Source organism: Dermacentor albipictus, chromosome 9 (genome assembly GCF_038994185.2).
Source record: "Dermacentor albipictus isolate Rhodes 1998 colony chromosome 9, USDA_Dalb.pri_finalv2, whole genome shotgun sequence".
NCBI classification, from domain to species: domain Eukaryota; kingdom Metazoa; phylum Arthropoda; class Arachnida; order Ixodida; family Ixodidae; genus Dermacentor; species Dermacentor albipictus.
Window position 1 is genome coordinate 95,137,062 of NC_091829.1, and position 17,155 is coordinate 95,154,216.

General features: G+C 45.4%; 1 protein-coding gene across 1 annotated transcript; it reads right to left on the minus strand.

Moving 5' to 3' along the window:
• Positions 1 to 266: 266 nt before the first annotated feature.
• LOC139049520 (farnesyl pyrophosphate synthase-like) lies at positions 267 to 17,119 on the minus strand. Its single transcript, XM_070525053.1, has 6 exons — positions 17,004 to 17,119; positions 16,644 to 16,880; positions 15,783 to 16,071; positions 7,632 to 7,991; positions 3,989 to 4,201; positions 267 to 640 (listed from the first exon to the last, which is right to left on the minus strand). Exons 2-6 carry the CDS (start codon positions 16,829 to 16,831, stop codon positions 437 to 439), a joined length of 1,254 nt encoding a protein of 417 aa, XP_070381154.1. The 5' UTR covers positions 16,832 to 16,880; positions 17,004 to 17,119; the 3' UTR covers positions 267 to 436.
• Between the last annotated feature and the right edge of the window lie 36 nt (positions 17,120 to 17,155).

Below are 17,155 nucleotides of genomic sequence, written 5' to 3' on the forward strand. Positions count from 1 at the left end.
TACTTCAGTCCGGTCCTTTCATAGTTTTTGCACGCAAATTCAAGCACGTTTAACCAGCTAGCCAAAACTCAGAAAAACAAAATATAAAATAGCACAAGATGTCCACATTGAGTGGTAAATGTTATGCCTTTTCAAATGATACGCACTATGGTAAACAGCGATTTCTATATCCCTCGTTAGAAAGCACTAACGACATCGTGGGTTCCACAAATGTGCTTTGGCTCTGTAGCCTTGCCTTCACGGCCAGAAAAACAGTTGTCCACATGTACAGTACAGAGATATTTTATTCTGGAAGCAACTAAAATTGATAAATGATGTGTGCGACGCTGGTTGGAAAAGAGATGAGTAAGCAAAGAGATGTGGTTTTAATGTACACTCACATTTAGAGCTTATATATAACGTCCGTTAGAGATATGAAGGGAATGGGGGCAGGTGGCTACGAGTCTAGTTTCAATAACGCATCCCTCTGGAGACGCAACACTTCGGCCAGATTGGGGGGCAGCTGGTTGATTTGGGCATCGAGGTCGCGAAAGGCATTTTCGCGGTAGGCTGCATAGAGGCCTGGGAGATTCAGCTCCCTGTAGACTGCCTTCACTGCTGCCTCGTCAGCGCCGCCCGGGGTACCACGTCCCACGTGCGCCTGCAACAACATAGCACCGGTATTACTTTTGCACAAAACGATTTTTCTATAATGCTGCTTTTGATTTTTGTTTTTTTCTTATTGGCAATATCAAGTTATTGTTTTGAGTCGTTAGTCAACACTTTTGTCCGAAGCCTTGTGTGTGTCTCATGTGCTTCAAAGATGTGTGCTCATCTAGCAAGCTGGCAATTGTGACTTACACTTAGCGTTCAGCATTGGTTCGTGTCTCCTTATCTAAAGTCTCTTGTGCGTCATATATCTAATCACGAAAAAATTGCAGCAAATAAATGTGCAAAGATGTGCACTGACATCTAGGAGGCAATAGCAATTATTAGGTTAGGATAAAGTATTTGATTGGATTGAAATTACAGCACAGTTTCTGATAGTATACACTGAGCTCAGTGATACATATCCTAGATATTTGTCTTTAGGTCTCGGGTTGCGTTTCCCTATCTGGACACCACTGAACCAAGGAGTTCCTACTGCTGGGACTTCTGGGTCCTACATGCCGCTGGCAGCTAAACTGCATTTGACCCAATCCCCTTCCCACACATTTCCTTGTGTTACTCAAGTTAGAGGATGAGCAAAACGAGAACAAGGTGAAAGACGTTTAGACAAGTGGACTTGTTGTTTTCAAGACAAGTCCACTTGCTGAAACGTTGGCTCCTGCTTTCACCTTGTTCTCGTTTTGCTCATCGTCTTGAATTTCCATCTCCTGCCTTCCCCTATTTTCTCAAGTTAGAGGAGTAATTTTACATTCAACAGTGGAGTCAGTAAGGTCTCGGAAGGTCGCAGGCACGTCCATCAGTCTTCACAAGAAAAGCACACCACCGATCCATGACATGGGCCACTTTCCAAATTGGGGGCCAAATCAATCGGCGCTCACACTACACATGCTTTGCTCATGCTCACAGGGATTGTCCAAAACACAACAGTAGGAACCGAATTGAGCCTCTGCAACCTAGCAGCAACAGCCACGTTTAGCAATGTGTGCCTGACGGACCCTTGTGAATGGCAAACACTAATAGGAGTTTAATTTTAGTAAAATCACAACACTTCCTTCTTGCTTCATAGTGTTGCCATTTGTCATGTATGTTGCACGTCTTGTTGACGTGGCAAATCCTGTACACTGAACACTTAGCGACATTTCACACATTCGGGATCATGAAAAGCGTACAGCTGCAGAATGGATCAAGAATTTTCTATGCTCAGGCGAGATTTATTAAGTTTACTGAATGCGGACTGCATGTGAGAGCTCTCTACAAAAATGTCAGATATGAGGACAACAACTACTTCATGTGTAGCACACTTGGAAAGCACCCATCCAAGTCGTCTGAAAGATATGTCTGATAACACACTGCGAAGAGCCATGAAAGAAGTAAATCCACAACAGGCGACATACTGAGGCAGTGAGCATACAACGAGTCGTCTACCTTCCAACTTGTTTTACTCAAACACTTTACACATTGTATTATTCAAATATGCACCAAAGGTGTAATCAGAAGCATTTAAAGATGTTGCAACCCGTTTTAGATATGATTGTTTTCATCAGTGTTTTTGCTGTTATGCACTATCTTGGTGTGCACGATTGTGCATGCAGTACCTGAAAAGGATATTGTCATATTGTCACATCATGATGGTGAGGAATCACAGCGTGGTACAAAGGCGAGTCGCAAAACTAACCTTTTATCGGGGAAACTTTTGCCCACGAAACAAGTCATACACGGGCAGAACGACAGTGACAAACACATGCATCTTCATCGAAAATCTTATCAGTGGGTCAAGCGTGTCGACTATTTATACAATCCATGCCTGTTGCAACGGATCGGCATACAACATTCTTTTGTACAAAACAGGCCATTCTTGTTGCTTAGTTTGGTCTACCTGTATTACCCATGCAATGGACCTGGCCATAACAGACTATCGGCTACAACAGACAAATCTTCGGGCACATTTTGTATAGATTGTGCAAATACAACATATTTTGCAGCGGCTATTTGTGCAAATATTTCCAGTCACTTGAGAAACGTGCGAAAATGCATTTTTTCTTATAGAACAAAGGCACTAGCAGAAAGCCGCCTGCAACGGCATGTCCCGCGCAACAGCGTGTCCTACGAAACATCCTGCCGGCTAACAGAATCTTTCAGTTTGACCATGCAGGCAGATCAACGTCGCCGAAGTGCCAAAAGTGCCGCTAGGCTTGATCTGATAAGCAATGCTGTAGCATACAGAGCTTCAAAAACAGCCACTCATGATTGCAAAATCCATCATTTTGAGAACGCTTCATTCCTCATCGCATCGATCTACGAAAAAAAAAAAAAAAGAAGACAGAGTGCTTTTCATGGCGTTCAGACTGTAAAGCACATGATGTGACTGAGTCATCCAGCATGCAGGGCAGCGGAAGCCGGATGCGGGCTAAGAGTTGAACTTGCCTCTACCGCAGCTCTCGTTCATGCAGCAGGTTTGACGGTAGTCGCCGTTTGTCGTGAAAGGTGAAATTAGGACGCCGGCTTATTCTAACGAGAATTGTTTTGTGTGAAAAACGAACTGTAGCTAATGCTTGAGTCACCGCGGCAGCGGCATGGCAAGGAGCTGACTGGCTGGCTCCCCACCGTCGTGGCAACCATTAATCTTGTCATTGTGTGCGTGTCTGTATGTGCTAGTGTGGGGAAACTGCCATATTTCGGCAACCAGCGTCCGGAAAGTGGTTGTATGATAACAATGTAAACCCGTTTATACATTATATTTAGTTTAATTTTGGTGTTTTCGTGGTTGTGATCGCCTTCAGTCTAGATGATGGTACATGTGAAGTTCCATCACTTCGCAACACGCTGTGACCCTAATTTTGGATATAACAGACTTCGGATGGAACAAACCTTCCTAGCTGGATTATTACAGTCCGCAGTCAACGAGTGTCGACTGTACACGACTCATAGAAGATTCCAGCGTAATTGCTGGTGCTCCCGTGCCCTTCATAAAGTACAATACTACTCGTATCGCGCACATAGTCTGATTATACAAGCTTCGGCAACAACATAGACAGCACGAAGAATCAACGACAACATTCAGGAAAGTTTCTATGCATGCAGGCATGTCATCGACTTAGCAATAACTAAGTCATCAGCGGGTGAGAACCATTTCCCGAAAAAAAGATAAACAATGATAAATAATTTATGCATGTCAACATGTCTTTTATAAAAAAATGTTACTTTCTATTTCTGTTGTGTCTTCAAGTTATGTGAAACATCATCCCAAATCCGTTCTAATGCATGGTACCTTCTCATGACATCTTGGTGTCTACAGTCGCTGTTTTTTATTAGAATAAAAGTAGCAAACCTATTCGCATACCTGTATAGTTTCGGCCTGCTGCGGTGACGCCACTTGAAGAGCAGTAACCAGAAGCCAGGAGTATTTGCGGTCCACTATGTCAGTGCCCACTTTGCCAATGTCCTCGACCGAGCCGAAGCAGTCTATGTAGTCATCGCGCACCTGGAAGATGCGGCCGAGGGCCAGCGCTGCTTCCTGTGCCTGCTCATGCAACGAGCTGTCCTCGATGCCTGCCTGCAAGGTGCCCAATGGTTACGAGAAAACGCAACCCGTGTTCCTGGCCGAAATGTTGCTACATTACTAATCTAACCTCGTTACAGCAAAGTCGCAAGCAGCGTGAAAATACCTTCATTATAGTATCTTACATTATTTATAAGCTCACGCACTGATATTGGTGAAAAGATGTTATAGGGTATATTAAAGAAACGCAACCATTATGCCTTTGACAGGCCAGCAAATCATTTGTCGAATTTGATTGCCTACAGGTGGCCTGCTGTGCCGATAAGTTACGTATGAGTGACAGTAAAATAAAAATACATTTTGCACTGTTATCAATATGCAAAAATATGATCAATGTGATCACACAGGATCAGCACACGTTGGTTTCCCAACTGCAGGCCAGCCAAGCCAAGTGGTTGGCCAAAGCACGCATGCATCTCTAGTGCACCATTTCAAGTTGTTCTTGCCAAGTGATGCTTTCACTGCTAGAATATTATAGTATGTTTCAGCTGTTAGTGAACAAACATTTCACTTTGCTGGAACCAATACTGTATTATATCTCGCACTGTGGTTTCATTATAGCGGTAGAAGCCACAGACACTCAAATATTAAAGTTATGTCATTTACCATATGATAAGAAGCTAACAAACAAAGACGCCAAGGACAACATAGGGGAAATTACTTGTACTTACTAACTGAATTAAAGAAATGATAAATTAATGGAAATGAAAGTGGGTGAAAAAACAACTAGCCACAGGTGGGATACGAACCCACATCTTCGCATTACGTGTCTGATGCTCTCACAAGCATCAGACACGTAACGAGCTAGCGTAGCACCGTTTTCCCCTCCACTTTCTGAGGTATTTATGTTTTACTACTAGAACTAACCCTGAGAGCGTTATCATGTGCCACCACTCACCACTATTCTACCAGATAATGTGTTGGACACCTGTTAGCTATATCAAAGTTCACTAGAGTTTAAAAACAAGCGGAACACCTGTGGCTCGGTGCTACTAGTGGCACATGCGCAGTAGTGACTAGGGAGCGAGAGAGAGAGAAATATCCGCAGTGAGGCGCGCATTGTGACGTCATGTGCCTCCTCGGAGCACCGTCACGGCGAAATCGCAAGGTCGCGGCCAGTAAAGCTTTCGCGTTAAAACAAAGCAGTCAGAGACAGGCTGGCAACTGTCTCTGGAAGGGGTGAAACACCTCTCTGCTTCATCGGAAAGGGAATAGGAAGGGTACAGCAAACGAATAGACAAGCTGCATGTTTGCAAACAAAAGGGTTTGGCACAGACAGACAGAATAAACAGCTATGCTGACACTCTGGTTTTTCAGTGCTCACAGTTCTGAACAGCAAGCCTCAACAACATTAGACTACCCAACGGGTGGAGTCATATGCTGGCATAACATTTTGCACACCATGAAGCACAGCAGCAAAGATTACTAGAGACACCAAGCTGCTGCTTTGCTTGCTAATCCAGCCTGTCCTACCTTTCCACATTTGCAAAGCGATCGCATGAGTAAAACAGTGAAATGTGTCTGTCGGTGTCTGCGAGGCAGACACTGACAGAAATAATGGCACATTTGGATGGTCGCTTTCGAGCACTCTGGTGGTACGCTTTACATTTGGCTGGTTCCATCAGAGCAGTTTGCTCCATCTCGGAGCACTCGGAGGAAAGTTCATATTTGATGTGGAAGCATGACCAGTCTCCGGCAGAGTTTCGGTCACATGGCTGATGCAATTTCAATTGTTGGCACATTGTGTGTGCAGCAGCTGGTGCGTACCTTGTTGACTCGCCATGTTCGTTTACAACAGTAAAAGCAATGACATGCTTATGCTCCCAGCCTTCAACTGCTCTAGTGAGGGGCTGTACGTTCAGCTTGGGCATGCCTTATCCGGGTCTGATCTACAGCATGCTCCAGATGGTTGCGATCCAGATCGAAACACGGCCATCTGAATGTACATAAAAAACACAAACAGGTAACAGCAGATTTATTGAAAGATGGTGGGCAGATTGTTCTAGAGAAACTGGCCACCCTGTATATGCAATGCCTCATAACGTCGAGCGTACTGGAATCTTGGAAAAACGCTAACATAATCCTAATCCATAAGAAAGGGGATGCCAAAGACTTGAAAAATTATAGACCGATCAGCTTACTGTCCGTTGCCTACAAACTATTTACTAAGGTAATCGCAAATAGAATCAGGAACACTTTAGACTTCTGTCAAGCAAAGGACCAGGCAGGATTCCGTAAAGGCTACTCAACAATAGATCATATTCACACTATTAATCAGATGATAGAGAAATGTGCGGAATATAACCAACCCTTATATATAGCTTTCATTGATTACGAGAAAGCATTTGATTCTGTCGAAACCTCAGCAGTCATGGAGGCATTACGGAATCAGGGTGTAGACGAGCCATATGTAAAAATACTGAAAAATATCTATAGCGGCTCCACAGCCACCGTAGTCCTCCATAAAGAAAGCAACAAAATCCCAATAAAGAAAGGCGTCAGGCAGGGAGATACGATCTCTCCAATGCTATTCACAGCGTGTTTACAGGAGGTATTCAGAGACCTGGATTGGGAAGAAATGGGGATAAAAGTTAATGGAGAATACCTTAGTAACTTGCGATTCGCTGATGATATTGCCTTGCTTAGTAACTCAGGGGACCAACTGCAATGCATGCTCACTGACCTGGAGAGGCAAAGCAGAAGAGTGGGTCTAAAAATTAATCTGCAGAAAACTAAAGTAATGCTTAACAGTCTCGGAAGAGAACAGCAGTTTACAATAGGCAGCGAGGCACTGGAAGTCGTAAGGGAATACATCTACTTAGGGCAGGTAGTGACTGCGGATCCGGATCATGAGACAGAAATAATCAGAAGAATAAGAATGGGCTGGGGTGCGTTTGGCAGGCATTCTCAGATCATAAACAGCAGGTTGCCATTATCCCTCAAGAGAAAAGGGTATAATAGCTGTGTCTTACCAGTACTCACCTACGGGGCAGAAACCTGGAGGCTTACGAAAAGGGTTCTACTCAAATTGAGGACGACGCAACGAGCTATGGAAAGAAGAATGATAGGTGTTACGTTAAGGGATAAGAAAAGAGCAGATTGGGTGAGGGAACAAACGCGAGTTAATGACATCTTAGTTGAAATCAAGAAAAAGAAATGGGCATGGGCAGGACATGTAATGAGGAGGGAAGATAACCGATGGTCATTAAGGGTTACGGACTGGATTCCAAGGGAAGGGAAGCGTAGCAGGGGACGGCAGAAAGTTAGGTGGGTGGATGAGATTAAGAAATTTGCAGGGACGGCATGGCCACAATTAGTACATGACCGGGGTTGTTGGAGAAATATGGGAGAGGCCTTTGCCCTGCAGTGGGCGTAACCAGGCTGATGATGATGATGAAAAAAACACTGATGACAGGTATCTTACCAGAAGCATTCCAGCACGGATGGGCAGAGCGCAGGAGTAGAAGGCCGTCTTGAATGTGACCGTGGCCCAATAGAGGTCAATCGTGGGCTTGCACTTGTTGCTCGCAGCGGCAGACACCATGTCCATTTCCTGGCCAAGCACGGTGCGGAGGTCACCCTCATGGAAGAGCTCCAGCAACGGAAGGTAGCAGGGCAGCGAACGGACACGCTGCCGCAGCACCCAGCCGAGGGCTTTGTCGAGGAAGAGGGCATCGTTGATGGCCCGCAGTCCCACGTCAGGGCGCGTGTACCAGCATGGGTGGCTGCGGCGTATTGTTGATCCATCCATGATGTCGTCCAACATGAGGAAGTAGCACTGGAGCTACATAAGACATGCATGGACAATAATCAACGCCGCACCCTTGTTGCCTTGACACCTGGTCAAAGCCTTATCAAAAACTGAAAAGCTTCTTTCCTTTATTAACAAGGTCATTAGCTTGGTAAGTTAATGAAGCATTATGCAGAATACAAAGCAAACGAATGTACTACACAATATAAGAGACATGGCATAACACAGAAGGGAAAGTTTTCTTGTTTAGCTTAGTCCAGCCGTGCAGTTAGAGATGACATGCCTCACCCTTGGATATGCTGCTATATCATATCTAGAATAAATGGGTCCCTGCATCATCTGCTGGCTTGCGGTGCATCACTGCCACTTACACTACAATAGTGACAAAGTAAGGTCAGAACCAGGAGTGTAAAGGAATAATCATGCGTATTTCTGGCATTGCTCCACCACTCCATTACACTAAAACAGTACTGGCTATTTATGTTGTGTCTGGCCTTCTGTGCCTGTGTATGCATGCACTGCTTTTAACATGATGCTTTCTTGGTGAAGAGAAGCAAGACCTTTGTGACAAAACACTCTTACACCTCAGTGCTCGTTCGTTTTATGTGCTGTAGCATGCATCACAGCCATTTCCTCGTGACGCAATGGTTTCAGCATTCACACTTTGTTCAACGTCATGGTAGTGCGGTTGGCTAAGGCATTGACTTTCAGGACCAGAGTTCCTAGGTCTGATGGTGTGATTTCTTGTGAATGTTTAACCATCTTCAAGGGCTGATCCCGAAGTAGATCAGTCTAACACAATGTGAGAACCGCACAATGGTAGGGTGACAAGGGGAGCATTCTTGCCTTCTTCCCGCCTGACAGCTAGTGTTCGAGATGCTGTAGTTTCAAGCGCTGCACCTCTGGTCGCATATGCTGCGTGATGTCCTGAACTGGTCCTTGAGAAAATGGCACTCGAAGTACCAGTTGCCTCCCGCCTATGGGGTAAGGCACGGTGGTAAAGGGAGTGGCACCCACATAGTGCCACAAGTTAACACCTCCCAAGACATGCTAAAGACATTCCTGGATAGCAAATGAGATCGGTTCCTCATAATTCTTGTTAGGCTGTCAGAAGTTCAAGTTATCCACACCTGAGTAAAATGCAGTCTCGGGCAGAATTACGCGTTTTTAAGCGACAATGATGACCTTGGTTATCCTTTGTATGGGGTGATCAATCCGAAGCGCGGATCCTGCGTGGGAATAGCTACCATATATACTCACATAAGGAGCATACCCCCACTTTGGAGTGCAGAATTTTTGAAAAAAAAATTCAAAATGTCCCGTTTTGACACCGCTAGATGACGCTAGCGGCTTTTCCATTGCCGCCGCTGCGCCATTACTTTGTGCGGCGCATCGTCTTGGCTGTGTTGGCAGCGTTTGCAGTCAGATCGGTGGCATTTCATTTCTAGAGAAGGAAGCCCCGTTTGGATCAGCAAAATAAAGTAATAAAAACGTTTATGATATGTCATTTGTGCCTCTCTTACCCTCTACTACAGTTGCGGAAACAGTACGACCCTTTAGTGGGCAGTCATCGGCCTGATTCGTGTAAGGCCGATGATCCTTGCCTCACCCAGCCAAGATTCTAGAAAAAAAAAATCACCACTGATTACGACACTCCCTAATGCGAAATTTGAATGCAGCTGTATACGTGTTATCATTGGGCGATATACTGAGGCAAATAATTTGAGAGACATGTAGACATCTGCAAGTCAAGCGCATCGGCTTTTATACGTAACTCATCGAAGGTTCCAGTGTAATCGCTGGTGCTGCATGGTTTCCAGAAAGTACTACACAATTCACATCGCGCACGCAATCAGATTGCAAAACAATCGGAACAAGCGCGAATGAGACCAAACCATGCAAACCAAACAAGTGAGAGTTAACGCGAGCACACAATAGCACAGAACGAGCAGTCCGGCTGAGACCAGATACGAGTACGCATCGAACGTTCGGGCGGACTTGGATAACACCTGTTTCCTGCGATGTCTCCACCGTTCGCGGCTCCTGTTTCATCTCCCGCTCCACATTTGTTCGTTTATCTTTCGCTGTGTTCGTTCGCTCGGTTATGCCGCCAACGCTCACCCCAGGGACGGGTGCTCAAGAGCTGCGCTCTGAAAAGCGCGGCCCTTACATGAATATACACGGTACTCTTAATGCACAAAGAGAATGCACAAAGGCATCTTGTATTGCTTTCATGGCAGAATTTACTCTAGATTTTAGGCCGCCAGTGTTCAAGTCTTTTCTTCCCTGACATATGTATGTGCATGCATGGCTGCATTCAAACAGATGTACAGCCAGTGCAAGTGTTTGTAACGACATGCAAAGTGGCCTGCATATTAAATGAGGCCAAGGTGTGGCTGTAGTAGGCTTCAAGTGAAGCATGCATACAACACCTTATCAAGAACCAAATCATGTGCAGAAGATGCAAAAGAAACCCAAAGCATTTATTTGTTTCATTGAAATTTCACGGAACTTTGGGCACGTTTGAGTGACCTACATAATCATGCATAATGCTTTTAACGAGACCGTATTTGTGAATTGACTATGTATTTTGAGGCCTTGGAAAGTGTAACAGCATGAGAGCTGGTGTTGCTCAGCAATATTACTGCGGGGCAACTTCATAAATTAGGCCAGCCAGGTGACTACATAAAGCAGCTGCCGTTCGATGAAAAACATCTGTGCAAGTGAGGGTTACTTCATGTCAAGTTTAACAGAAAATATGCTGCACGGGGCTCATGGAGCATATTAGTTGACTTCATTCAACTCGTACCTTTGGTCACATGAAGTATGTTAGACTGATGTTTGAGAGTACATTACACGCCCGATGGATGTTCTCTCTGCTGTACAACACCACATTCTTCAGCTCATGGGAAGCCGGGTTTGAATTGGATGAAATCCTTGTTCGAACTAAGAGACTTCAAAAGGCCTTGAAACTAATGTAGTTCAGTCAATATTTCTATATCTGCTTCAATTAACCAGATTCTAATCCATCGGAGTCTGAATTTTCAAGAAACTATATACGACTGCATCTTAATATAGCCCATGTATTCTATATTTACATTTCACATGCTGTGTGCTCCTTCTTTTGAGCTTTGCGCACACTGCAACAAATTAATCGCATTAGGTTGTTGGTGGTCAGTGACACCTTGGTCAGTGACACCAGTGGCCTTGGTCAGTGACACCAACTGACCAAGGCAGAAGAAGCACCCGGGGGAAACTCGTCTTGCCAATTTTTCGGAGGGCAGTGATAGCTACAGGCTGTGTCAGCCAACCGGAAATGCCAATCCTAGACGACTCCCCCATTGTCTGCTTCTGATCACTCTGCACGTGAAGTTGATTGAATGGAAGCATCACGTCATGCAAAGATGAGCTGCACACGTGGGCGAACCCTCCTTTTATCTCTGGAACATGCAGCTGGTTCTTGTTACTGATTGGCTGAAACATGCCCCAGCCTTCCTACCATTGCACAAAATTGGCGAGTGAAATCAAAGCCAAATCATCTTATCTTATGAAGAAGCTTAAGCTCACGAGCTCGTATCTAAATGCCTGCACAGTAACGGACAAATAGATTTTCTCGGCAATCGCTTCACCGAGTTTGGTAAGGTTTGTCACATCTAAAAGAATATGTTGAAAACCTAATGTCTGTAGGAAGCAAATCTTTTATTTAGGATGTTGATCTTTTAATAAAAATTGTTGAAAATCACAAAACTTCAAAAAATTAAACTGTTGGGTTTACGAATCTGCAACTACGTAATTAATCAAGGTATCACAATTTAGTAGACAGCAGCTATTAATGCTACATCAAAGTGGACAAAATTGATGCATTATACATCACTCCGACTACCAATATACCAATAATATTTTAGTAGGATTTCTGCAATACTGTGGTAAACATTTTGGTAATTTGACCTAAGCTGTAGATTCATATATCCAACATCCAGTTTAGAAGTTCTAAGAGATGCAGTTTACAGAACTGCGATATGCATTTTTTGTGCTGAGCTAAGGATTTGTAAACTTCATGCTTAATTTTTTTAAGCAACTTTAGAAATTTTTGTCGAAAATTCCACACTCTAAATGATAATACTGCTTCCTAGAGTCACTAGAAGGTATTTCTCACATGCAACAAGTTACATTCAAATCGGTCCAGTGATTGTCTCACAGAAGCATTTGTGCACTTTAAATTTATTTGAATAAGGAAACGAGATCTGTCCCAAGCTAAAGCTTCCTTTCAAGTTCATGTATAAACTCATTCATGGCCTGGAGAAAACTGACACTTCCAAACGCACCTATAGATCACAGACACGTCTCACGAGAAACTAATACTTGCACACACTTACAAACACTGTTCCATGCTGACTGCTATAGATATTCCTTTTTTTTCCTTCACAAAAAGAAAATGGAATGATTGCGTCACCCCCCCCCCCCCCCCCCCCGTTGCTAACATCCTTTTGTTCGAAATATTTTGCACAGCACTATAAGATAAAACATCTGCGACATAGTTTTCTTTTCGTTAATGCTCAGAATGCTTATACCAGCCTGCAGTAGTATAATATCTTTTTCTTCATTTCTTGTTGTTAATCAAATTATACATGATACTAACCATCCTCATTGCATACTTACAATGCATTCAGTGAATGCTGTCCCACTATGTCATTCCCATTTTGTTTGTGCACTCCCGCCACGATCCCAATTGAGACTGACGGTATGTGCGTACAATATGTACAATTGTAGGAGCTGCATTAAGCGCTTCAGATGTTTGAGTCCGGATGGCTTGCTGCAGCGTTGGAGGCAAAGCTGCCATAGATGCGTCGCTGTGAGGCAGCAGCGAGAGCTGCCTGGCCACCTCTTCACGAATAAAATCTTTGATATGCTGCGAGCGGGTTGAGTCGGTCAGGTTGGTAGAAATCGCAATGCTCGAGACATGCTGAATCGGCATGCTCAATGTTCTGGCGGGCGATGGAATGTCGGCGGCACAGCTCGTCAAAGCTCTGGCAGAGGTTAATGAGGACGGATAAGCTAGTTGGGCCAGCAACATCAGGAATGCACTGTCCTTCATGCCCTTGAGGATGTGCTTGACCTTGTCATCCTCTGGCATGCTGGGATTTACCCGCTTGCATTAATCGAGAACATCCTCAATGTAGCAGGGTAATGCCTCTCCACGCTGCTGTGCGCGCTGGCATAGATGCGGTTCAGCGTGTAGCTTACGCACAGCTGTGCGATCAGACACTTCGGCAAAAAGAGTCTTAAACGCTGACCAGCTTATAAAGTTGGATTCGTGGTTAACAAACCAAAGTTTGGCTACGTCGGCGAGGTAGAAAGGCACGTGAGTCAGCTTAGGTTGGTTGTCCCATTTGTTATGGGCACTTACACGTTCGTACTATGACAGCCAGTCTCCCACGTCATGTTCGGCGGTCCCACTGAAAATGGGTGGGTCACGTTGACGAGGGACGCCGGCGCAGACGACAGTGGCAGCCGGTGGTGCAGGCAACGAGGTGGCGGGATCAGGCATAGTGCAGGGCAATCTTGTTGGCAGGGTTTGAGTGCGGAGCTCCAGGACGAGGCGAAGGGTCTCGGCAACCTCCACCAAATGCAACGAGGTTTATTGTTGTTGACATTGTGGAACGCTAGGTTTAGAAAGACACTACAAGGGCTGTCCGTATCACGGTGCTCACTTGCGATCACGGCACGGTCCTTTGTCTTCCCCTTCAGTCAACACATACACAGGGGCACGTCTGCTTCATTACAGTATGTATATATGAATCAGAAAATAAATAAATAAATAAATACATAAATAAATAAATAAATAAATAAATAAATAAATAAATAAATAAATAAATAAATGTGTAGTCTTGCGACTTCTCAGGAAGACAAAGCCACAAAAGCGATATGCGGCCCCTGGGGACAGGAAAATCGGCATCCCACATGTTTATTGTTGTCGTTACTTCCTTATGCCAAGGTCAGTGCATTCTATTTGGCACAGAACCAGGTATATGTGATGCAAGTTATGCCAGAGGTGGACCTTGTGAAGAATGCAAAGGTTGTGGGTTCGGTTCCCACCTGCAGCAAGTTGTTTTCTCACCCACTTTAATTTCCATTAACTTATCGTTTCTTCATTCCATTTATTAAGCACAAATAATTTCCCCTATGTTGTCCTTGGTGTCAGTGTTTGTTGGCTTCTCATGACATGAATAATAAAAATCGGGCCCCTCGGTTAACCCGCTTTCTTCTCGCTTAAAGCTTAAAGCAGTTATATAATTTTGTTTGCTCTTTCCAAATCAGGCACCGTTTTCTTTATTCATTTTGCACAGCATACAAAAACAAATGCAACTTCTCCTTGTAACGCATTTTCACGCAACTTTTTTTACAGTAAAGTGAGATTAAGCAGTCATGGATTTGATTTTACATGGTGTAATGTTTTAAGAATTGGTGGTACTGAATGTTTGCGTTACCTTCGAGGTGGTCTATGAGAAATATTTACATTTCCAAAGAATAATGTATGCCTGAAACACTGTCAAAACGAATAGATGAATGAAACTCTGCAAGCCTTGAAGAACATGGGGGCGCAAACTCATTATGATCTGACATGTTTAATTTCAAGAGACTGTGTGCAAAAGTTCAAAACTAACCAATACTACAAAGCGAGAAACGTACTCTAGAAAATAATGCAAAAGCACGAGAAAACGTGAAAAAAAGGAAGTTATATATTTCGGTGCTTCATATCCGTATACGAGACGAAGCTGCAACTTGTTGGTTGGTTCGCTCATGCCCTCAGCAGGTGAACATGCAGAACAAGATGAATGAGGAAGTGTCTATCAAACAATAACATGTGCCATGCTCATTTCCTCATTTGTCTAGTTAATAGACTGTCTTTTGTTTCCAGTGCACAAGAAGGCATGTGGACTGCACAGATGGCTGCAAACAATACACTTTTGAGACATGGCGATAGAGACAAACGAAACAGCGCATAGGAAGCTGAGTTACACACGGTGACCACAATGTAAAGCCAAGCTGAACTGTACCAGCCACTTAATGTGACTGATTGCCCCTAGTTTTGACGAGTCTGCTATTAGTTCGATGCATTATGTAGCATGAATAAAATCTAAACATACACACTGAAACATGTATAAACATGTGACATGTAATTACTAGGTGTCATGACATGAGAGGTGTCATATGTTCTACAACCTCAAGTGTGTGCAGACACAATACTTGGCATTGAACCATTGCTCATTGTCACTGTTGACACAGGAGCACGTACACACATTGAGAAGAGTTGGCATTTGGTTTAATCTCATTTCGTTCCAGCCTACTGCACACACTTGTGATTTTTTTAACACTGTCATGCTACCAAAGACCAATCAGTGTGACAAATGATGGCGTGAAAATAGGGGTGGGGGGGGGGGGGGGAGGAGTGGATGAGCAGGAAGGTCATAATGCCACAGCCCCATCTGCTGTGCAGCTATCACTGATGGCTATCCGCTGGCAGCCAAATGAAGGTAAACCTCACGCCACCTGAGAGTTGGAGCCTGCATGCATTTTTAATGTCACTGCTCTGCGTGGGACATGTGGCAGCAATGCAACCACCAGGGAATCCCAGCATGGATGGGGGTCAGTTTCACTGTCATGCACTCTGCCTGACCACACTTAGACCCATTTCTTCAAAACGTGCTCGCAAGTTGACCAGCTGAAACTCGCATGCCTTAACAGAGTTAATTGCCTGGCACACAGCATAAGCACGTAGGTACTGGCTCCCAGAGAGCCTTCACGACCACAAGGCGGCCTCACCAGTTCAACGCACCAGCCAACCAGGCAGGCCAGGTGCAAGTGCGGGGCTGCCTCTTCTGCGAGGAGCTCGTAGGTTTGGACGACGGCCAGCAGTCGGGTGCGCTTGCCCCCCGGGAGGTTGTACTCGAGCGCGCCGCCGAGGGCCTTCATCGCCTCGGCGAGGGCCGGCTCGCCGAAGTCCATGCCCAGCACAATGCTCATGAGATCGTCCTGGGCCTCGCGCACCGGCAGGTCGTTCGCCGAAGCGACCCGGGGCAGACGTCGCCGTTCGCTTGTCATGCTCTCCGCCCTGCGTTTGCCAGCAACACGTACGGTGGGGTAAAAAGCTAGCCGTAGGGCAGCACGCGGGGACCCATTTTTGTTTTCTTTTTTCTGTGTGCAGGGCGCGCCTTCAGGAACAAGGAAGTTTTCCTCGCAGACGTGTCTTTGCGAGTGTTTCGTTCGTTTGCACGACTTCGGCCCGCAAGGCTGGTGCGGGGAGACTGTGCGTGCCCCGGCAGAGAAGCCACAGAAGGAACTTTGGTCTAGGGAGAGAGTGTACCGGCGCTCCTCAGTGCAAACGCACAGTGGACTCAGTAGAAAGAACGTCCTTTCGTGTGTGTGTTCTAGACACAAGTACATGGGTCAGGTTTGCATCTGCTTTTTGCATGTACTAGTACATTGCCTGCCCGGGGAGGAGGAAAACGGCGATTACAGAGATGAATAGACCGCTGTCAAACGCCTAGATGAATTATTCACAGGGCGCGTGTCGCGAGACCGTCGAACGTCGCTGTCGGGTAGGGAAAGTTCCGAGCACTTGACATTATGCAAATGCGTCGCGAATGAGGCTTTTTATCAGCGAACAATAGATTCAATTCATACCTGACACATGCAGTAGATGACATGTGGAAAGCAGCTGACACAACTGCGGGGGATGGGCCCGTTGCGCTGCTGCTTGCGATCGCAGGCGGCAGCTGGGCGCGAAGTCGGTGGGCCATCAACCTCTTGCTCGCAGGCAAGCGCCAGCGTGACGCCCATCCCCGCAGCGCAATCGCGGCCAGATTCGGCATGTCGTCAGTCCCGAACGGTCGCTACCGCATACGAGGATGTTGATGGCCCCTGGGAATGTGTGCCGACTGAAGGGTGATGACCCGAACCGGGCAACGGCTATTAGAATTAAATGATACTACGCGACACTTTACCAGCATTAACCTCCTAGTCCACGCCTAAAGTCAAACCTACCGCCGTCTGCTCTAAACCGTGGTCAGATCGGCGATCATACCAACGTCAACAACGTGAGGGTCACGACGATGTGCTCAATACCGCAAGCCAAAAGTAGCTCGCGGGACAAGGCGACTTGTCGGCATCATCATCACAATATAGACGCGGTTGTC